Source organism: Euprymna scolopes, chromosome 9, assembly GCF_053919585.1.
Source record: "Euprymna scolopes isolate OS-2025 chromosome 9, ASM5391958v1, whole genome shotgun sequence".
Classification (NCBI taxonomy): Eukaryota; Metazoa; Mollusca; class Cephalopoda; order Sepiida; family Sepiolidae; genus Euprymna; species Euprymna scolopes.
This window is the reverse complement of record NC_136490.1, coordinates 34,083,220-34,107,172: the sequence shown is the minus strand read 5'-3', so window position 1 is coordinate 34,107,172 and position 23,953 is coordinate 34,083,220. Positions and strand designations below refer to the sequence as shown.

Sequence of the window (23,953 nt, the reverse complement as noted above, 5' to 3'; positions counted from 1 at the left end):
AGGTCATAGAGCGGTACAAGACAGATCAAATGATTGTATTTTTTGCAAATCGTTTTTTTCCCCCGTTTTTAGCCAGTAAAAATAGCTGCTAAGAGGTTAAAATTGAAAAATATAAAAACTTGGTAGGCGTAAGTCGACCAAACGTTATTTGTACGGATGCGCAAATACATACATTTATACATTAAAATTTGTTCAAAAGGGTTATTTTTATGCTCAAAATGCTTTCTTTTCTGGAAGTTTATTAAGTCTACAACTCTCTTTAAGTTTTTAGCACGCTCCCCGTCACTGCTTTATATTTATTTTGTACTAGACTACCCGTGATCCGTAGGGTCAGTATGTTATATTAGCTATGAAATTCATGTATGAGCGTAACACTTGTGACGTAAAGAAAATAGGTTTTTTTTGACATAACAGAAACATTTCTATGAAAGTATATTAAAATGAAAAATCACGGACAGATCACTAAAACATGAAAAAAAAAAAAAAATCCTCCCTATTCGTGTAGTTATTTATTTTTCTGAATAATCGCTCAAAAATCGAAAATTAAACGATTTTCCTATGAATCAAACGCAGACGAAAGTCATTTAGCAGCAAAAACGCACATGAACCTACCAATGAGAAATATAAGAATGAAAGACCCATATTGGAATCCTTCAACCAAGTTATAGAAACTTAAAATGTAAAAAAAAAAAATAAAACCTGAAGCAAAAAAATAAAACCTAAATAAAAAAAAATTAAATTAATATTGAAACAGATTAGTAAATGTGTCAACAAATTCACCGTTCTCACACAACTATTTTGTATCTAGAAATGTAAAAAAAAAAAAAAGAAAAAAGAAGGAAGGAAAAGGGACAGATAGAGAGCAGTAGTAGTAGTTTTGGCTTTACTACAATTGTTCTTATATTTGTCAACGGGTTAAAGTTGTTTAGTTGTAAGAAAATTGCAACAGTATACTTGTAATACAGAATAGTTGCAAAACATCCCCACTCTTCCCACGTTAAATAATAATTTCGAATTAATAACGTTAATATTTCAGTGCGTAGGTCAAAATCTGCAAAAGAAGCGATTTGTGCTTATTTGTTTATGTTGTTATGGGTAATGTTTATGCGCGCATGCACAACCGGATGTCGTAAACCGGAAAGTGGGTTACATCACTCGTTACAAGGTCATTTGAGTTTTATAATTATATCGATTTACGTGTTTTGAAACAATGTTTTCATTCCTTTTACCTTTTTCGATGATTGATAAACTTGTCTAAAATATACCATGCGTCAGATTTTTTATTGTTCATAAGAGTTTTTTTTGCTAAGTGTCCGAGGTTTGTGCACATTTCCAGGAAACACAAATCTTCGAGACATCCAAACAATCCTCAGACTATGCCATCTCTAACTGAAATCACAGGCAATTCGTTGCCATTTGTTTTTCTTTTCATTCTTTGAATATTAATGCAGAAATTAGCTAACTGCATGTCCGAGATTATCTAATATTCATCGCATTTATTGATCATGCAATCTACATATTGATGGAACTCTAACACTTGTTAATATTCTGATCTGCTGATATGTTTAACGCTAGAAACATGACAATATTGAGTATTTTATGTTTTGGAAGTTTGAAGACGAGGATTATTTTGATTATTCTATTTTTGTGTGATGTCCCCTAATCCACTACCAACAATTAGTATGATATTGTCCCATTGATTACTGTACACTCATTAATCCTTATCCTCGAGTGGCCTTTGGGCCTTGATAAGCAATGACTCAATAATTTCCCCTCCACTCCTCATCTGTGCCTGAACTAAAATGTTAACTATGAGCTTCTTTCTTAGAACTGCACGTCTGTGGAACTCTCTTCTGTTTGCTTTGTCTGTGCCTGAACCAAAACGTAAATTCTATGAACTCTGTGAGCTTCCTTCTTACAGCTGACTACAATATGATCATCTTCAAGTTCAATGTAAACAAGTTCTTGATGAGCCGTCCCCTTAAGTAATCCAATTTACCCAATTCTCACTAGTAATGATTACTACGATATTATCCCATTGACTACGGTACACTCATTAACCTTTATCCTCGAGTGGCCTCCAGGCCTTGATAAGCAGCGACACCTTTGTAAAAAAAAAAAAAAAAAAAAAAAAAAAAAACGTGATCATCAGGTTACAGATGAAGAAAGTTGAATTTTGCCTAAAAGTTTTTGGCTCGAGTGATGTGTTATATAAAAAAAATTGGATTGAATCCAGTTACATTTTTTTTTATCATTTATTAATTGCTTGTCTAAAAGCCAACTCTCGGATTAAATCAACCAGAAGATTATAGGAAAAAAAAAAAAAAAAAAAATCAGTTTAGTTTTCCTTGTAGCGATAATGTAGTAAATAAAAAAGAATATGTTTTTGTCATTTAATTTAAGTGACAGAATTCTATCTATTGATTAATCACTTTTTAAGAATATCAGTTTTTGTGTTAAGAGGATTTTAAACAGGTGGATTGTATTGGAGATTTATTGGAGCAAAGTAACAATGTTCATTATACAAAACAAAAAAAAGCATCTGTGTACATGTTTGCGATATGTTCTCCATACTCTAAAATTTGCTTTAATTTTTTTTTTTTATAATAATGAAGTAATTATGTACAGTGCACCACAACTAATCCTAAGTGCATATGTACCGACTTGAAACGAAAGACATACATCAAATCCGTTGCAAAAGTTGCTGCAAAATGATTAGATCATTCCACCATTTCAGAAGACGAATTCCTCCAACACTATAAGAGTCAAATGCAATCTAAGATAGAGTGCTGTTGCCACAACTGGGAGGTGCCACTAAGAGCAACATTTCTTGTCTTGACATAGTACAAAATCAACTTCAAAATCTAATGCACACAGATCCTTATTTTGCTGATGTTGAAATGAATGACTCCTTCTGCAAACCTCTTGCTTTGAAAAGTTCCGAGGACCGACTTTCGGCCCAGACCTGAAATAGAAAACTTATATCTAATCTGTTGTTAAAATTGCAACAAAGATGGTTGGATCATTCTACCACTCCAGAAAGTACATGATTCCAGTTGCAATGTTCTACCTGTACAAGAGTCAGATTGTGCCCAAGAATGAGTATTGCTGACGCATCTGGAGGAGTGCCACTCAGAGCAACCTTTCTTATCCTGACTTTAAAAACAAGTGTGTGTGTGTGGGGGGGTGGGGGGTCTTTTTCTCTCCCCTGCAACTTCCTCGTCACAGAAGAGATGTTGATAGTCTTTTTCTGTTTTATCATTTTCATGGCAGGTGCTCAACCGAGTTTCAATCTATGCCCCCCCCCCAAACCATTTACAACTAAAATGTATTTACTTTGATGTTTTTTTGCCTTTTGGCCAAGATCAAAGTGTAGTATCTGTTCTTCAGATGCTGCACTTCCATTTCTTGTTCTCTTTCGGTGGAGGAGAAGTCCTTCACGACTGAGACAATTTTTATTTTTGTACCTTTTCTCCACGTTAAAAAACGACCCTGGTGTCTAACTCTGTCCCGTGGGGAGGCATTGTAAATAGGTACTTTGATGTTTTTTTGCTTTATAATAATGAAATAATTATATACAATGCACCACAACTCATCCAAAGTGCACATGTACAGACTTGAAACGAAAGACAAATCAAATCCGTTGCAAAAGCTGTTGGGAAAATGATTAGATTATTCTATCGCTCACGTATCATATTTCTGGTGCAATCCTTTGCTCGCATGAGAGTTTAATAAATCCCAAGATGGAGTACTGTTGACACATCTGAGGAGGTGCCCTTCAGAGTACCATTTCCTGTCTTGAAAGCATACAAAACCAAAATCGAAATCCAATGGAGGATGTCCTCTTCTCTTCCCTCCATCATCTTTTTTTTTTTTTAATTATTTTTATTTTTGCTGGGGATGAGGCATCCTATCAGATACCAGATATTCACCCACTATCTCATACATTCCAACTGACAGATCATTTTAAAATTCTAACTGTCCCTTTAAGTGCAATTATTTTTAAATTTTTATTAAAGATTTTTCTCTGTGCATAAAGGGGGAATGTCATTTTGATTGAGAACAAAAAGGAAATGTCAACTCAAAGAGAGTTGAACATCTGACCCACGGTGATGAGATCAGATTTGGCCTTGGATGCTGTTGTGCCAGTCGGGTTGGAGATTCTGATTGAAAGAATTATTTTTAAATTCTTATTAAAGATTGTCTCCATGCAAAAGAGGAAATGTCATTTTGATTGATAAAGAAAATCATCAAAACTGGAGAATTAATCTATTGATCCCAGCTAAACCTCAGGACATGCGGTCATTGTGTTGTCATCAGGGAAAACCTGAATTGCGTCAGTTAATCTGACATGTCTGATTGACTCGTGCAGAAGCGGATTGGTCAATGTGGCACTCATTGATTGGTTAATTGAAGGGGAAGATCACACCCCTGCACGGCCACATTTTCAGTACAAATAACAATGCAGAGCTGTTTTTTGGCAGTCAGTCAGTTCTGCTGAGTTGGAGCTAGTTGGTACCGCCGAGGTCCGCACAGTCTCGTCAGAGTGATCTGTAAAAATTCTTGGCAAAAAAAACGGACGAAGGAACGGTGTGTCAATTTGAAACAGCAATACATTGCCGACATTTGAGAGAAACAAACAAATGAAAGGGGAAGAGAAAAAAAAAACAATTGGAATTATCACTGAAATTTGTTGATGATAATGTTGGTACACTTTTTTTTTTTTTTTTACTCTCAGCTTTTTCTTTACCGCTTGAATTATATACTAATATGAACTATTGACATTACTTTTAAATATATACTTTTGAAATCCAAACCACGGCTTATGTCCTTTATTATGATAGCAAGTGTAGCTTGTTTGCTTTTTCTCCTTTTGCAGTTAATTCCTTCTGATTGAAGGTATATCGGATCATTGAGGGAACCTACTGCATTCTCATGGTGAAGAGATTCAGGACCCTCCCCTTTTTTTACTTGTAACGTTGCACAGTTGGTTGTTTGTATTAACAATACACATGAAAAAATTGAAATAGCTTGAAATATTTCAATATTGGTATGCATAGAAAGAGCTTGATGAGCTAAGAAAGAATCTTTTTAAATTTTTAAAATCTGATTAAAATTAAGGAAGTTATGGCTATTTTTGTGCCTTACACGTTTGGATATTTTCCCTCTTTAAGACCATATGCGTTTCGTCACATTTTTTACACTACTTTTTCAGTAAAAATGTCATATCTTTGTTAAAACACAAGACTAAGAAATGAAATTTACTGTATAAGTGTATTTTTGTACAAGGAATCAGAATATGCAACTGAAAATCTCCCAAAGTTTATGGTTTCCAAATAATCTGCAGTAAATGTGCATAAATATGCAGCAATTCCTTAAAAATGCCATGTATCCATAAACAGAAAAGAAGTTGGAGAACTCAAAGTTGAATTGTAATGTGCTTTATGTACAAAAAACTTAAATCTAAACATAAGACCATTTAAAAATGAATATATTGCAATATTTCTTTGGTATTATTGTAGATTAACACCTTCTGTTTAACCCCACTCAACTCCTTCTGACCACCCCTCCAAAATGTGATTCTACCTTTTTAGGAAATTATGTATAAAATGCCATGAAAAACTTTAATGAAAGATAAACAAATTATTTTAGAATTGAATGTAAAATAATTTCCTATTACAGATCATTCTAGCATTTTAGGGCAGTTAACTGTTTTTTTTTCTATGGGAAAATATGCATGCTTTTTTTTTTTTTTTTTTTTTTTGTAAGATGATTATGTGTAGTTTTAAGAGGGTTTCTATGCAATGAGAATATGTGGAGGGTTGCCATTCGGACTTTGAATTAATTGTAGGGCTAAGGAAAATTATGCGTGAACATACTGAAAACTTGACAGAGACAAAGCTAAGAAAAACAATATAGAGGGGGGAGCGGTTAGTTTCACAAAAATTTAATGTAAAATAATTCACCATTTCCTGGCCATTCTAGCATTTTAGGACAGTTAACCAATTTATTTTTATGTGTATTTTTCTTTAAGGAAGGATCTATTTTTTGTTTGTTTGTTTTAGATGCTTGTATGTGGCTTACAGAGGTATTTTGTTGGGGGGGGGCTTGCCACTCGAACTCAGTGTTATTGTTAAAGAGTGTTTTAGGAGGAGACTTGCCACACATAATTTGGATTAGAGGTGAAGTTAAGAGAGCTTTTTTTCAAAGAGAGCGTTCATCACTCACATTTACTGTTAGCGGTTCATAATTATTGGCTTTATATTATATATTTAGTTTTAATTTAATAAGAAACTGCGTTGCGAAATTTCAAAGAAAATTCCATAAATTTGTTGATTTCTATTTTCGAGGTTGAAGGTGTTAATTCCATAGGCCGTTTATACTACGCTGGAGCAGGTTGTAAAAATATCTTTCGCTTAATAAGTAGAAAAAAAGATTAACGAAATAAAAAGCTTCCTAATTGTAGTTTGATGTGTTTTCTAACTGCTTTTAAAATTTCAAGAATATTGATATAGATTTTGAGGGTTTGTATTACTATACACATAGATTCGAAAAAGTTGTCAAAAAACAAATATATAACAAATAAATGTTATCAAAAGCAAGTTACTTTTCTACCTAACTGGATAATTTTTTAGTGTTTTTATTTAATGTAACATGTTTATTCAGCTTGAAAACAGTGTTTACCGATGTTTTGGAAAATTTTAAATGGCGCCCGACTCTCTTGAAACGGTAAGTTTGGGGAAAAGAGTTAAAAATAAAATAGTAGACAAAATACTGCTAGAAACTCGCTCAATATATGTTACCGTGACATGGGCTGACATATATTCGGTGAGTTTTTAACAGTATTTTGTATAGTTTTTTTTTTTTTTTTTTTAAATTTTTAACTCCTTTTCTCAAACTTGCCGTGTCAAAGAGAGTCGGGCCGGGCGCCATTTTTAATTTTCCAATACATCGGTAAACACTGTTTTTCGAGCTGAATAAACATGTTACATTAAATAAAAACACTAGAAAATTATCCAGTTAGGTAGATCTTGCCTTTGATAACATTTATTTGTTATATATTTGTTTTTTGACAACTTTTTCGAATCTATGTATAAACGAGATTTTGATACTTATTTTGATTTTGAAAAAAAAAACATTTGTGGCTGTTCACAGTAAAACATTGTTTTAATTCGCTGTTCAAAACTAATTTAAAGAATAAAAGTGCATGCAAGCTATATATCTACAAAAGTTTATTTTGTTTTTTTAACCATGTTTTTAAATTTGACGAAAAATGTGAGAAATTGCAACAGATTCATAATGCCGAATTGGTTGGGATTGTTGTTATTATACATTCTGAAAACCGAATAGTTCTAAACTAATGTTATTCTGATAACAAAATAGCTCTAATTAAACATAAGAACATTTATATTCATATTTTCATGTTTTTCTTAATTCGTTCTTGAATAAAAATTAAAGAACGCGTGTTTGTTTATACACTGTGCTATCGCTGATTCTACAGGCTGGAGCTGCTGCTGCTTCTAGTAATACTAACTTCATTTGACCAAATTCGAGAAATAGAAACAATTTTTTTTTCGGGTAAGTCCTTTTAAATTATCAATTACCGCGGTCCTACTCAACATAAAATAATACTTTTAATTGATAACGATAGTAAAAAGATTGATTTACTTACTACTGGGTGTCCGAAGAATTTTTTTTTTCAAAATGTTCGATACTCGTCATATTAAAGTCTTATTTTTAACACGACAAAAAAAGAAATGGTCAAAAATATTTCGGACACTTGACAGTATTAAGATTAACACCTCTTCTTATTGATTCTCAAATTTCATGACGAAATTCTTCATACAATCACGGTACGGACCTTTAGAAAACAGGGGGGGTCATTACAAAACCTTACCGAAAACGCCATTTTATGACGTTCACATTTTTATCACTTTATTTGCTTAAAACTCTTAAAATATATAATGTACATTCATATTTATTAATGCATTTGAAAGTATATTCATTTCCGAACAAAACAGTAGTAATTTGAAGACTTGAAGTGCTTTGGTTTAAAAAATATGGCTATTTTAGTAGAACTACCTTGAAATCTGTGATTATCCAAAGCGTTTTTTCGTCCGTGTGTATTACTATTTGTATTAGATCACAACGCCGTCACTTGGAGTGGCAAACAAGGACTTGTCAAACTGAGCAGCGTTATAATTTGGTTGTTGTCCAGAATTCCCCTAATATTAAACAAAAATAAAAAAAAAAATCTGTATGGTGTAAAAGTATTCTTAACAAAACAAAAATATCATATTCCAAAAATCATATAAATTGATCAAGTAGTTTCATTTTTAAAGAAAATCAAATTTTATGAGTAACCGTCTTGTCTATCATTTTGAAAACCATCTTAAAAATAAAAAAAGAAGATAACTCAATAAGTCAAACTGGCAAGATTTATGTTGTAATGCATTAATTCCTTAAAAATGATTTTCTTTATAAAAATAAAACTACTTTATCAATTTACATGATTTTTGGAATATGAGTTCCTCAAAAGGGTTACTATTTTTTTATTTTTACAACTTTTTATATACTCTCTAGATCATAATATCTATGATTTGTGAAGGGATGTCGTCTCTAGATTTATTTTGATCAACTTTTATAAAATTCGCGCTATTCCTTCCTCTCGCGTGTTTATTGGTGTTTTTCGTATAAAAGCGAAACTAAATCGAAAGCGAAGTCAGCTTCTCGGCCTTTCATGCCAGGACGTCTAGAAAGCAATCAGTTTTGATCAATCTGAGGGAAATCCTTCATATCAGACAATAGCTATTCATTCATACACTTCCTTTTAGTGGAGAGCTGGTTTCCCCCAACATCGTAAGGAAACAAATAAATGAAACAGCGGAAAGCTGAACTGGCCCCCAGCCAGAGTTCATTTCTGCAAGTCAACTTCTTGATTGACATTGCTAAATTTCAACGCTTTTCACTTCCTATGTCTTCGTAGCGTAGCGGTAAAGTTCACATTTTCTTACACTTTCTTTTCCACCTTTGGGTTCGTCACAGGTTCAAAAATTTTTTTTTTTTTTTTTTTTTTACAAATTTGCAAACAAATCCCCCATTATAATTTTTTGTTAATAGCTGAATAGACTGAATTACTTTGTACAACTTTGAAATTCGGAGGCTTTTTAAGCTAATGATTAGAAAGTCAGTTAAACTGGTTTAAAATAAAGAAAAATCTGATGTACATACCTGTGACAAAACAAAAATATTATATTCCAAAAATCATGAAAAATTGATCCAAGTAGTTATATTTAAAAAAAAAAAAAAAAAATCAAATTTTATGGATACTCAAGAAGTGCGTGTCTCTCCTGTCATTTTGAAAAATATCTCCAGAAACAAAACTTCATACTTGCTAGATTTATGTTGTAATGCCTACAAATTTGCATTAACTGCTTAAAAATTTTCTTTATAAAAAAAAGCAACTTGTCAATTTACAGAATTTTTGGAACATGATATTTTATTTCATCACAGGTATGTACATCATACAGATTTTTCTTTATTTTTGTTTTTTTAAATAGAGGGAATTCTGGACAAGAGCCATTTATTTTTTTTTTTCTAGAAATTAAAAGATTGAAAGTTTTGGAAGCTATTTACATCCATTATATATTATCATATATAACATTACCTTTAACACAATTATTATAGTTTGGTCTGCAAATAATAATTTAATAACTAAATTATACCGTAAGAATGTTGGAATTCACATCATCTTGAACAATTCCGCTATTGCATTTCAGGAGTTACACTTGAAACTTTTTTTTCCCCCCTTTTTTTAAATCATACATGACAAAGGAGTTTTAGTTTCCAGTTATGTTTCGATGTGAAAAAACGGATTACAATCTTTCCTGCCAAATTCCTGCAGAAAGCATTCTCAGAAACTCGTTTTGAATTAATTCCTAGTTGGGAACTTGCAAAGGAAATTACTGATTTGGCTCAATCTTTATCATGGACTTTATTAGAACCGTTTAAATGAATACAACAATACAAATAATCACTATTCTTCCAAATTCTTGATTTGCCTCAGCCAAGAAAACTAGACTACTTAGAAAAAGTCTGAGGGTATGCAAAGATCTATCACTTATACAACTACAGATTGAATCGAGAAATCCATTCAAACATAAATGTTCGAGCCTTGTAAATTTTGTATCTTCAAGGTTCTTTCATCTCTGGATTTTCTTCACAATAATTAAATTTTTTTTTTTTTTTTTCTAATAAGTTGGTAAAAAATTAAAATAACAAAGGTGCAATGCAAGGTGAATACAGCTAGTGAAACAATAGAACAAAATTTTTTTTTTTTTTTTTATAAGTTTGACAAAAAAACATCTAAAAAGAAAACTGGAAAGAATATCAATAAATTTGACCCAAAAATTTTTATTTGTTTCTTAAATAAATGAAATAAAATGAAAAAGAATTTTTTTTTTTGTGAAGAGGAGAAGCAATAAAGTTTATGAAAAAAAAGAAAAAAAAAAAGATTTTTTTTTTTTTAATAAAAGATGATTCTTTATTGCTGAAGTTCTATGATCTACAGGTGAATGGAAGAATTCCGAAAACGACAAAGTAAACTTCCCTTAACCTGTCCCCTTCACACCTTTAAGGATGGGGGAAGGAAGAAAGAAGAGAGAAAGAGTGGGAGAGGAATAGAAAGAGAGAGAGAGAGTGTTCACAAAACATGGAACAACATTGTTAATATGTCTAATAGCTGAGGACAGCAACTGGTGTTGGGAACAAATTGTTATGAAAAACAAGAGACAAATACAAAAAAAAAAAAAAAAAAAAAAAAACAGGGGTGGGGGATGTAGGGGGAGGAGAAAAGTGTTGGGTGGGGGTTAAAGATTTGATCAATTCGAAGTGGAGACATGACAGCAGTAGATGGTGGGGGTGAGGAGGAGAATCTAAAAATGAATGGATGGTCCGTTATTAGAGAGCACATACTGATAAAGGTTAATTATGCCACACGCACGCACATACGCACACAAGATTAAGGGAAACAGAGGGGAGGTGATGGAGGGAAAAAAGGTACGATGTAAAAATAGAGGAAAGATGGAATTCAGATCAAATACTGCAGCAGAGGGTCAAGTGGGGGCTTTCAGTGTTACCGGTTGTACCAACCCTGCCGCGAGACACCCATTCACTTTTCTAGCTGCTGTTGCTACCATGTAAAAATGATCCATATAATATAAATGATAATAGTATGAAAAGGAGGAATTTCAATAATAATAAAAGGAGTAGTAGTAGTAGTAATGGTTTTGTTTAGTGATGATGAAGATGAGAAGATGGAGATGAGATGTTGTGTGAAGTATGGAAGTTTGTTATAATGAATCACCAGAAAGAAATGAACGTAATGTAGAGTTGCAATTCGTCAAACAGCGGAGGAGCCCGATGTGACTGCTGCCAAACTGTAATATTAGAATAGACGCGTGCGCCCAAGATCTTGTGATTGGCTGTTATCATGAAGAGGCAAGGGAAGAGAGGACGTTGATCTTGGGACAGGGTGAGGGGAGCCATTTCAACAGCAGCAGTCGGCTTTTGATTGAAGAATGATGCAAAAAAAAAAAAAAAAAAAAAAAAAAAATGGATGCCAAAATGTTTAGGGCTTCGGAGAAGGAGTGGCTGGCGACTGGACTACCATATTGTCAGGAACATCAGGTGCGCCACCAGTACCTGTGTACAAAGAAAAGAAAATTAATTTTTTTTTTTTTTATCAAATCAAGAAATGTTTTTACAATCAAAAAAATTTCCAGTAAAACATTTCATATTTTTCTAATACAGATACTGATACAAAAAGGAAAATAAAATTGACCACTAAAAAACTAAAAAAATTGTACAGACAAATCAGAGTGCCCAACCAATCGCATACATTACATATTAGAGACTCTACATCAATAGTGATTACATTAGCTAGTGTGAATTTTTTCAAGAGTTACAGTTAGTGCATGTCAGGATAACCTTAATCTGCAAACAGAATCGTTACCAGAGACGGGTGAAAAAGCCAACAAAACATTACGATGATGAATGACGTCACATTTTTCGACTGAGAGAAAACTGGTTTTCAGATCAGTCTCTCAGTGGAAGCCATGCGAACAAGCCATGTCCAATAATGTAGGAAATTTGTAATCTAAGATAAACGTTACTTCGATGTCCACCTATGTCACTCTAGAAAGTAAATAATTAGCCAAGATAACATTAGTCTATCTCTGGAGTCATTTCTTTCCAAATAAAACCATATAGGAAAACTCAAAAGGTCTCCTTATATTACTTTCTTTATGAAAACAGTTTTGTCTCAGTTAGACAAGACAATCAACGACCATTCATGAAATGCAATGAAGAGAATCTGCGTTAGAAAAGATGATAAAAGACTCACATATAAACACCTCCATTTATGTATAAAAGCTTATTTGTTTTTGAAAATATTACACATATACAAAAAAAACAACAAAACTGAACAGAAATCGAGTCAGTTTCTTTTCTCTCCAACACTATACTGATAAAACCAATACATTGCGAAACATGCTCACTACAGTTTTGACCGAGTTCAAATCCACATAGCGAAGATTCAATAAAAAGCTATCAGAACATTTAATTGTACGTTATATTGATTCTGTAACTTTACAAAGAGCAAGTATACATCACTCCTATTGCACTATTTTATCAATTGTAAAATTAAATTTCCAATTATCCAATATAATCTGGGAAAATTACTAATGAATAAAAATGATTTCAATGAGAATGTAAATGCATATAATACTAGCTGTACATACCTAGCATTGCCAGGCAGAGAGTTTAGTCACATACTATTTAAGATACACCAAATATCATAAGTTGTTACAATTTTCATGAAATTTAACCATATTTTGGATTTTTGAATGCATAAAACAGTCATCTTTATCTATGAAATTCAAACAGGTAAATAAAATCTCATACCTTAAAGGGAAATAACCCATAGATTAAAAGGAAACTTTTGTTTTTAAACGCAATTAATCTTGCTTATAATAATTAAAAATAAACTAAATCTAAATCAACATCTAAATCAAAAAATCTAAATCGAATCAAATTGAATCTAAATCAAATTGAATCTAAATCAAATTGAATCTAAATTAAATTGAATCTAAATTAAAAAAAAAAAAATCAACTTTATAATATTTCTAAATAGAATACTTAAAACAAAACTTAATTTCCATTAAAAGTTTAGAGCTTATTATTAAAACATACTTTCTTTAATGTAATATGCTAATGCGATAATCTCTTGAATGTTAGTACCTTTTGAATAAATAGTATATATAGAAATCATGCAGGAATAAAAGTATATAAATGTCCGTTTTCAGTATTCAAATCTATTTGTGAAACAGTGTACCGTTTATATATATTAACCAACTTGTGAATAAACAGGAACATAACTTTTAATACATTATCAAGGGTAATTTTTAAAAACATATTTAAGAAAATATTGTACAAGTTTTTTCTTACGTACATTATACAAGTATTTGAAGAAATGATTTTGAGGAAATACAGTAATATATAATGTGCGTTTTTATGTGTAAAAAGAAAGTTGTTGTTCTATAATGGAACTAATTAATAAAATTGGTACTTGTACAGCTTAATCAAGACATTAAAAAATGAAAATATCCCAAAATAAGTTATATTGTACACATCCGTTATGGAATGAAGTGCTCTGAAAACAAAATTTCACTTAATTTGATCAAAGTAGTTTTTTTTTAATAGCTCAAAAACAATTTGTTATGATAACGATCAAAAGGTAGCCATGTTTCGATTTTTAAGAAAAGCTAGTATTTAAGACTAGCCTGGGTGCCTGGCATTGCCCAGGTGTTTGGAGGTATGTGTTGAGCAAAAAAAGATGCTAGCAGGCAGGCTTGAACCTGTACTGCGAAGGAGGAAAAGAACGTGAAAAAAAGTGACGTTTTTACTGTTGCACTCATTGCCAAACTGGAAGTGATGTAGGTTTAAATTAAGGCTAGTCAATCAACAAGAGGGGGAGGACTTTCGAAAATATCGATGAAAAAAAGCGACCCTTTCCTGTAGAAAAGTGCCCAGTTGAGGATGAAGGAATTAATATTTTTACTCAATTTGAGAACACCGCACTCGATTTTTTTTAGTTTTTCTTTTATATACGAAAGACACAAACAAACACGTGAGAGCAAGAAATAGCATGAAAATAACGCGTAAAAATCGCTCAAATAAAAGATAGAGTTGACCTCCTTTCGTAAATTGGAGATAATATAATCTAAGAATACATAAAAAGTTCTAACAAACTGTTACCCCCCCCCCCTCCGAAAAAAGCCTTTGCCGGACATATAAAAAAGTGCACACACTAACACACATTTTTGCTTTTATGTTATAGACTAGCAAGGGTGCCCAGAGTTGCCTGGGTGTTTTAGGTGTGTGTGGAGAAAAAAAAGTTGTAGTAGGCAGGCAGGCTCGAACCCGGAGACTTGACATGAAGGCAGAAAAGAAAGTGAGAGAAACGTGACATCTTGACGCTCGGCCACGATGGAACAGGAAATGGAAAGTGTTCTAATTTAGCGAGTAAAAAGTTGACATCTGGAAAGCGAAAGTGAAGGAGTTCACGCAAGAGAAATGAAATCACGCACTTAAGTTTGGCTGTAAGCTAGTTAAGCATTCAGCGTTCCACTGTCATGGGGGAAATCAGCTCCCCTCAAAAGGGGAAACTCTGGCAGTGTCTTAATGAATAGCAATTGTCTGATATGAAGCGATATTCCCCACAGTGATCAAAGCTGATTGCCTTCGCCACCTGCTAGCCACGAAGGCCAGCAAATCGAATTTTTTGTTTGAATCAGTTTCACTTTTATACAAAAAAGCCAAACAAACATGCGAAAAGGAAGAAATAGCGTGTAAAAGTCGCTCAAATAAAAGATAGAGATGACCTCATTTTGTAAATCGTAGATATTATAATCTAGTGAGTATATAAACGTGCTAAGAAGTGAGAGCCCCCTCCTCTCCAAAAGTCTTCGCCGGACATGCACAAAAAAACGCACACATTTTCGCTTTTATATTGTAGATGATATAGATATATAATTTTCAACTAGCATTTAAAAAATATTATCAATTAGTGGGGGTACTCAGCATTGGCCGGGTGTTTGGAGGCGTGTGTGTAAGGGGGGGATGTAAAGTAAAGAATAAACAAAGTAATAACCTGTTTAAATATTTAAGAAGAAAAAAGAAAAAAAAAAAAGAAAAAAAGAAAAAAAAAAAAAACGATGTTAAACTTCTTAAAAAAAAAAAAAAAAAAATCGGAAAAACCAAAACAAAAGAAAAAGCAGTGAACAAGCGTAAAACTTCTTTAAAAAAGAAATCGGAAGAATAAAAAGCAAAAATAAGGGAAAGAAGTGATGAACACGTTCGGAAAAACAAAAACTAACAAACACAGTGAAAAGTGAAAAAAAAAAAAAAAAAAAAAAAAAAAAAAAAAGATGGCATAAATAACCCTTCCATTCGGTTAAGTTTATGGTGTGTTTCACCTAGTAGAAAGCATAGAACTAAAAGGAACGTTAAAATTCCATTCCAATTTTTTTTTAAGCAACTACGAAGTAAAGAAAACCCAAACGGTGTTCCTTCGTAACAGTCCCTTGTGAACGATCCGAAAACGGTGTAAGTGGTGGCAGGGGAAGGAGGAATTAATTAGAGATAAAAGATTTTACTACTTCCATTGATTTTCCCCGATTGTGGTAATTAACTCTCAGTAGAAAAAATATAGGAATCTACGATTATTGAGGAAGTGGAGAGGTAATATGCCTATAACGCTGCAGTTTGTGCATATTACATTCGCATGAAATGTCTTGATTTTTAATTCTATTAAGGTCAAAATCATAGGGGAAAAAATGAGTTCATTTTATATATATAGCGATAGTAGTAAATTCTTATTTGTAAACATTTTTATTATTATTTTTCCATAATACATCATTATAAATTCTTTTCTGATGGATGAAAAAAAAAAAAGAACTTAGTGATGTTTTAATTTTTCTCGTGAAAGAAAAGTTTATATTTTTCATATTATACTGGCATATTTATATTTTTTGTTAAAGAGATTTAATTTCCATAAAGAGCTTAACTTTATTTACAACAAAAACAAATAATACCGCAAATAAAGCTATACCATAAAAAACTTGAAAAACATTTACATTTCACTAATCATAAATCATCCAAAATGCTTATTTCTTTATGTTCATTAAATCTCCATATCTTACCTGGTGTACCTGTTGGGCCCATCTGCCGACCTGTTGGAGGAATTGGAGTTCCTTGGGGTGGCATGCCATGACCCTGTGTCGAGTAAGGACTTCCAGATCCATGTGGATAGGGATGCGTACCTTGGGCAGGTGGTCCCGTTGGATAGTTTTGTTGAGAATAGGAGCCCTGAGGTCCATGAGGTTGCTGGGGATACTGTTGCTGAGGATGACCTTGATGAAAGTGTTGACCTTGTTGTGCAGGACCCTGATGATGATATGGAGGATACTGTCCTCCTTGCGGTGGAGGTGGGCCCTGCTGGGGGTAGTGTTGCGGCTGCTGTGAAGGTTGACTGGATGGAGGATAAGCTCCGGTGTTGCTTGCACCTTGGGGTGGATAATGGGGATGAGTATGCCCTGAGTGAGGAAATGGTTGGCCATGGGATCCTTGCTGAGGGGGATACGGATGTGGAGACTGATTAGTTGCATTTCCACTACCTTGCTGGGGTTGCATCATAGGGAGAGGATGACCTTGCGGTGCATTGGGTCCTTGTGGGGGATATGGTGATTGGCCTGGAGGGCCATGAGGACCACCATGTTGCATATAAGGAGGTTGCTGTCCCATAGGGCCCTGAGGGAATTGGTGACCACCAGGAGGACCACCAACTCCAGTACCTGCTCCACCAGTAGGAGGGCCACCTTGTGACATCATTTGAGGAGGACCGCCTGCAGAGGAAGAGTTAGCGCCTTGTACAAATTGACCAGGTTGATTAGGTCCTTGGGTATTGGCAGGTTGCTGAGGTTGAGGGGGGTAACTATGTGACTGGGAATTGTTGCTGTTGTTGCTACTGTTGCTATTATTATTATTATTGTTAGCACCAGTTGGTGTGAAACCTGTTGTTGGCCCATGACCGAAGCTAGCATTGGACACTGGAGTTGCCTGTGAAGTAGGAGATGGGGTCACCGAAGCATTTGAGACGGGGGTTGGTGTTGGCTGTGGATTACTCGGTTGAGCAGGTTGGGGAGTTGGAGTTTGGCTAGTAGGAGTAGGTGGAGCAGGAGACCCGTGCGGTACATGTTGATGGACTTGTGGACCCTGGGGTGGCATGGGGGAACCATGGAGTGGATAATTTGGCCCTACAGATGCAGCTAACGCAGTATTTTGGGATGAAGAATTGGAGTTGGAACCTGTTCCAGAACCTTGGGAGCCTGAAATGAAACAAAATCTTAGGTTAAGAAAAATAGAAAATCAACATTTGCTAAACAAAACATTGCAAGGAGGCAATCAAATCTTAAGATTTATGAAATATAAATCTGGAAAACGACAATGGCTGTTTAAAAAAAAGAAAATATTTTGCATAGTAGTATGCAAGTAGATTTTGTTTAAGAAATGGAGAGAAATGTTACTTATTAGAACTAATAAATCAGCCATTAAAAAAGGGGAGGAGTATACCACAATAGAATTTGAGTACAACCATGAAATTAAGTACTTGAATTAAAATTAGCTTTATATCAATGCTTTTATATTTAGTTTACATAAAGATAACAAATTCCCACTCATTATTAATGTTGCTATGTAGTAAAAGGAGGAAAAGAAAAAAAGGAAAAAACAAAAAAGGATAACAGAAAAGAAAACAGAAGAGAAAAACAGAAAAGTAAAAATGAAAAGGGAAAATAAAAAAAGTAGAGGAAAATAAAAAAGGAAAGAAAACGAAAAAAGAAAAACGGGAAAAGAAAAAAGGGGAAAAAAGGGAAAAGAAAAAAGGGGAAAAAAGGGAAAAGAAAAAAGGGAAAAAAGGGAAAAGAAAAAAGGGAAAAGAAAAAAAAGGGAAAAGAAAAAAAAGGGAAAAGAAAAAAAGGGAAAAGAAAAAAAAGGGAAAAGAAAAAAAGGGAAAAGAAAAAAAGGGAAAAGAAAAAAAAGGGAAAAGAAAAAAAAGGGAAAAGAAAAAAAGGGAAAAGAAAAAAAGGGAAAAGAAAAAAAAGGGAAAAGAAAAAAAAGGGAAAAGAAAAAAAAGGAAAAGAAAAAAGGGAAAAGAAAAAAGGGAAAAGAAAAAAAGGGAAAAGAAAAAAAGGGAAAAGAAAAAAAAGGGAAAAGAAAAAAAGGGAAAAGAAAAAAAGGGAAAAGAAAAAAAGGGAAAAGAAAAAAAGGGAAAAAAGGGAAAAGAAAAAAAGGAAAAGAGAAAAAAGGAAAAGAAAAAAGGAAAAAGAAAAGAGAAAAATGAAAATGGAAAAGAGAAAAATGAAAATGGAAAAAGGAAAAGAGGAAAATGGAAAAAGGAAAAGAGGAAAATGGAAAAAGGAAAAGAGGAAAATGGAAAAAGGAAAAGAGGAAAATGGAAAAAGGAAAAGAGAAAAATGAAAAAGGAAAAGAGAAAAATGAAAAGAGAAAAATGAAAACAAGGAAAAGAGAAAAATGAAAACAAGGAAAAGAGAAAAATGAAAACAAGGAAAAGAGAAAAATGAAAACAAGGAAAAGAGAAAAATGAAAACAAGGAAAACAGAAAGAGACACAAAGGAAAAAGCGAAAAGGAAAAAAAGGAAAGTGGAAAAAAAAGAAAAAAAGATAAGGGGGAAAAAAAGAACAGAAAAGGGAAAAAAAGAAAACAGAAAAGGAAAAACAGAAAAAGGGAGGGAAAAAACAGAAGAAAAAAAAAAAGGAAAGAAAAGTGGGAAAAAAAAGGAAAAGCCCCAAATCTTAACACACATGCATCTTTGTAAATTTAAATATCTCTAATTTTCATAAAATTTAAACAATGGATATTAAGCAATCTATAATTATCCTCAAAATTTCTATTTTTTTTATAGTATTCTAAATGTTTTCAGAACGGTGCATAATTTTTCCTTTAAAAATTCTAACATTTACAAAATTAGAACCATAGATATTAAATCATAATTTAACAAAATTCTCTAAATTTTAATTCCTTTGGATAATTTTAAGTTGCACAAGAAATCTCTAACTATGAACCCGTACTGGGATGGATATTCCAGCTAATTACATAATCTTGAATTTTCATATTAATTTTGCTTTTAAGAAATAAAATGTTGAGTCATAATTTTATTTACTGTATAATTTTTTTCTTAAATAAAAATAAACATTTTGTTACCTTGGTCCCCAGCACCTCCTTGGCCTTGATTCTGTTGGCGTTGTTCATTCATATGTTGTTGTGCAGCTATCTGTCGAGCTCGATACTCTGCAGCTCTAATTTGGTCCATGTGGAACTGCTGACGCTCTTGTAGTAATTGTTGGCGTTGATATTCCAACTAAAATGGACACATGAAACAAAATGTAATTTTGTCTAGCCATCGAAAGAATATCAAATCAGAGTATTACAAGAAATTAACTCTAATACATTTCTTTGAAATTAATCATTTAGAGGTTATTGTTAGTGCGACATGAAAAATCTATGTTAAAAATATTTTTAAATAAGTAAAACAAAAACTATTGACACATTATGTGCATAACTCACACAACTATTCTTATCTTGTTATTTTTAATATTTTGGTTGATGTAACTTCTAGCCTTCTTCATTTAGAGTTTGAAATTCTTTAATGCAAAATTCTGAAATAAATTTCGAATTTGATCCACTATTTAATTCATAAGGGGAGATTGCTCTCATCGCATTAGCCACAACTGGATAGAAATGTTTATTATAAATTTTTTTCTTTTTCTCTTTTTTATTTACTTCCTCTTTAGGTTAGACACGTTAAGTGTGGGTTTGATGAAAGTATTTCTATGGAATGAACTGGATTCCAACTTGACACACCTATGTTTTCAGTCCATATCATTAAATATTAAGATCTGTAGTATGTCATTTGAAAGTGATTGTTAACTAATGCCTTTATCTGTTGTGCCAAGTGTTCAGTTTGAAATTCCATACAGGTTCATAAATTCCACATGAAGATTCCAAAGTTCTAAAAGATGCAAGAAGGTTGGAGGTTACATCGGCCAAAGCATTGTGAAAATAACAACCAAAATGAAAACAGTAGTTAAAAAAAAAATAAAATAAAATAAAAGTAAACAAAAATTCTAATTAAAATATAAGTGTAACAGATTTTCTTATAACCGATGATTTGGCACCTTTTTTAATCTAGACAAAATCATGCGAGAGAATTTGATGATCTCAATGAGTTTATTGGGCAACAAACATGGCTGTCTGTATAGTGCATCCTCAATTTGTTTACACTGCACCTGCTGGTGGTAGTCTCCCTTTATTTTTCAAAGTACTTCATATTTTGCTAAAATTGAACCGTAGTTATCTTTAGCCCACAAAATTCACGTAGAATCCATTGTGTTAACACCAATCTTTTTTCATCAAAGATGAAACTGAAATTGCTCAAAGAATTGCTAAAGTTTCTAGAAATTCCTGATGATTTAGAGATACGGTTGTTGAATAATTACTGGATTAGGGTGTGTTGAGAAATTATTAAATCTCTTAGACCAGCAAAATGGTTAATCTGTTAAAACTCTAGAACCAAAGGTGCTGGAAAATCAGTGTTGCAATTGTACTTTCATCCCATATTATTAAGTACATTTGAACGCCTAATATTTTTTTATTATTTTGTTTTTCAAAACAAGTATTTTGAAGGAGTTATCATACAGTTAAGGAAATTCAATGTCATTGTTTTTGTGCATGAAATATTTTCTTCATGCAGTTAAAAAAAATTGGTGGGAAATAGAAATATTATCGTTAAAGTTGACATTTTGCATCAAAAGGTTCAACTTCAACGATAATATTTCTATTTCCCACCAATTTTTTAAACTGCATAAAGAAAATGTTTCATGCACAAAAACAATGACATTGAATTCATTTATTAAGGAGTCACCACCTATCAGGGCCGAAAGGGGATAAAGATTAATGAATGTCAGGTGGTCGGTGAGACAACACCGTGATGGGAATGGTAGAGATTGGAAAGAATTTGATTATTTAAGAGGACAGCTCAATAAGAAATTGCTTATAATCGACTTGAAAACGACCATGTCATAGTCAGGTGGGAAGCAGCCCTGCGGTATTGTGTCTCAGAGACAGGCAATTCTAGTAAAGAAACTTTCCTCATGGAAGCTTTGTTTAGTTTTAGGCAGAGAGAGAAAGAGAGAAGGGGAAATTACTTACAGCGGTTGTAGCTAGATGAGATTTTGTAAATGTTTAACAAGGGGGGGGGGCACCATAGGTTGAAAGTTGTAACAATCAATGTTTAATATTAAGTCTTAGGAAAAAAAAAGAAAAAAAAATATTGTCAGTATTTGTGCAGATATCTCAACATTAACAATACAAGTAATAAACACAGAAAAAAAAAAAGGTTAGCTTACCGCTTCTCTTTCTCGATCCATGATAGCCTCAAGTTCTTCAAAATGACGTAACTTTATCTCAAGCTTTTTCATTTGAGTTTCCACCAAAAGAGCAACAAGACTTTTAATTTTTCTTTCTTCAACTCCGGCAAGATGCTACAACAACAACGACGACGATTTTATTATGAAGCTACACTATTATGAAATGAGAAACAGATTTAAACAATTGAAAAATACAAACATTGACAAAAAAATTCTTCATTTGGCACTTATACAGTTTAGTCAAGACATTAAAAAATGAAAATATTGAAAAAAAAAAAAAAAAAAAGGTTATATTGTACGTACTCGTTATAGTCTGAAGTTCTGAAAAAAAAATTTCACTTAATTTCATCCAGTAGTTTTTATTTTACAGCGAAAAAAAAATTTGTTATAATACCGAGCAAAAGGTTCGATTTTTAGGAAGAAAAGCTAGTATTAAAGATGGGGAGGGGGTGCTGGCATTTTAACTGGAGTTATCTCCCTTTGGCATGTTCAACAAATTTCGTAATGGCTGACTTCAACGCGCTCTCATAAAAACGTGTTTTTCTGCTGTAAAATAAAAACTACTCGATCAAATTAAATGAAATTTTTTTCGGAAATCTTCAGTCCAAAACATACGTACAATATAACTTTTTTTCTTTTTTTTTTTTTTTTGATATTTTCATTTTTAATGTCTGTACAAGTACCCTTCATTCAACTGTAAAGATTTGCGATTAGAGATTCCACCTGCGTAATGAATATATATCAACAAATAATTATAAGAAACAATGTTCTGATTTCTATATATATATTTATACTTACTAAAAACAATTTCCGAAAATATTGCATTTTATTGTCAAGTTTACCAGTTTTAGAACAGGAAACGTAAAAAAACAAATGCCCTTCCAAATTATTTTCATAAAAACAGTGGAAGAAGGAATTAAACACTGTAAAATAGACAATTATTTTATACCTGAAACTATATAACTGAAATATTTTATTTCAGTCACACTGTAAAAGATTTCAGTTACCACTAGCTTTAAAATATTTGTCCAGTTTTACAATGGAGATATAATAAGCAAAGTAAATGTCAATCTGTTAATAATTTTTTAAAAATCTATTTTTGATAACGTGTTCTAATCATGCTAATAAGTTTTTATGAAGACTTTTTTTTTTTTTTTTTTTTTAAATCACCAACACACAATCCAACACATATTCTAAATCTTAGAATCAAATTAGAAAAAAATTGTTTAAAAACCAAGTAAAAAACAAAAAATTTAACTATTTTTGTTTTCATTTTAATTTGTATGAAGCACAATGCTTGATTACAAAAATACAGGATTGTGATCAAATTTTTAAGAAACTAAATCTAAAAAGTAAATAAAAAAAAAAGTGTTTGGATGAGAAACACATGGATTGATTTCATAATACACATGCACATATATTACATATTAGCAGACATGTTTCAGTTCTCCAGCTAGAACTGAAACATGTCTGCCAATATGTAATTAAAATTGGCATGGAAATAAAAATACTAAATACATGTATAGCTCTACTTGTTATTTAGTACTATTATATAAACACAGTATTACTGGATTAACTCCTATGAAATTAGAACCCTGTTCGAATATTTTTTTTATAATAAATAATTTGTATCTCAATAAAAAAAAAAAAAATATGATCCATTATTATTTTAGCAAGGTTTAGGAATATTAGGAACAAAAAAATAAATGTAAAAAATAAAAAACAATATATATATTTTTTTTTAATTAATTGGAATGTTTATTGAGATGAGTTTTATTTATTCATTGCAGACTATTATCCTCATCTTTGTAGTTGTTGTTTCCAAACGTTTCGGCCAACTATTCTTCTGGCCTTTGTCAGGTGGTAACAACAACTATGGAAGGCAGTAATTGCTGAGAATGCAGTTAGGAGATTAGAGTTCCTATCCCATCGTGGTTACCACCTGACGAAGGCCAGAGGAATAGTTGGCCAAAATGTTATGAAACAACAGATGAGGATAATAGTCCGCAATAAATAAATGAATACAATTTTTTTTATTTGACCAATTTTATTATATTCTCTTAATTTTTTTTTTTTTTTTTTTTTTTTTTAGAAAGGAGTCACCACTTATCAAGGCCAGAGGACACTCGAGGATAAGGGTTAATAAGTGTACTGAGGTCAATGGGACAATGTCGTAGTAATGGTTAGTGGAAATTTAGTAAATTGGATTACTTAAGGGGAACGGATCATCAAGAACTTGCTTAGGTTGGACTTGAAGATGACCATATTAAAGTCAGCCGGAAAACAGGCAAAACGGAACAGAATTCCACAGGTGTGCAATTCTCAGAAAGAAGCTTTGTTCATGGAATCTATCTTTAGGTTTAGGCACAGATAAAGAGTGGGGGAA

The 23,953-nt window shown here is 32.4% G+C and overlaps 1 protein-coding gene across 10 annotated transcripts in view; it reads right to left on the bottom strand.

The window, feature by feature from the left end:
* Window positions 1–11,578: 11,578 nt before the first annotated feature.
* Window positions 11,579–23,953, bottom strand: part of LOC145284488 (SWI/SNF complex subunit SMARCC1-like) — an 87,200-nt gene continuing 74,825 nt past the window's right edge. For all 10 annotated transcript variants that reach the window (XM_080133356.1, XM_080133359.1, XM_080133357.1 and 7 more), the window contains 4 exons: window positions 21,547–21,681; window positions 19,343–19,499; window positions 16,263–17,447; window positions 11,579–11,703 (listed from right to left, as the gene is read on the bottom strand). In XM_080133356.1, coding sequence (XP_079989482.1) covers window positions 11,630–11,703; window positions 16,263–17,447; window positions 19,343–19,499; window positions 21,547–21,681 — 1,551 coding nt within the window. In that variant the 3' untranslated portion in view covers window positions 11,579–11,629. The remainder of the gene's footprint in view (window positions 11,704–16,262; window positions 17,448–19,342; window positions 19,500–21,546; window positions 21,682–23,953) is intronic.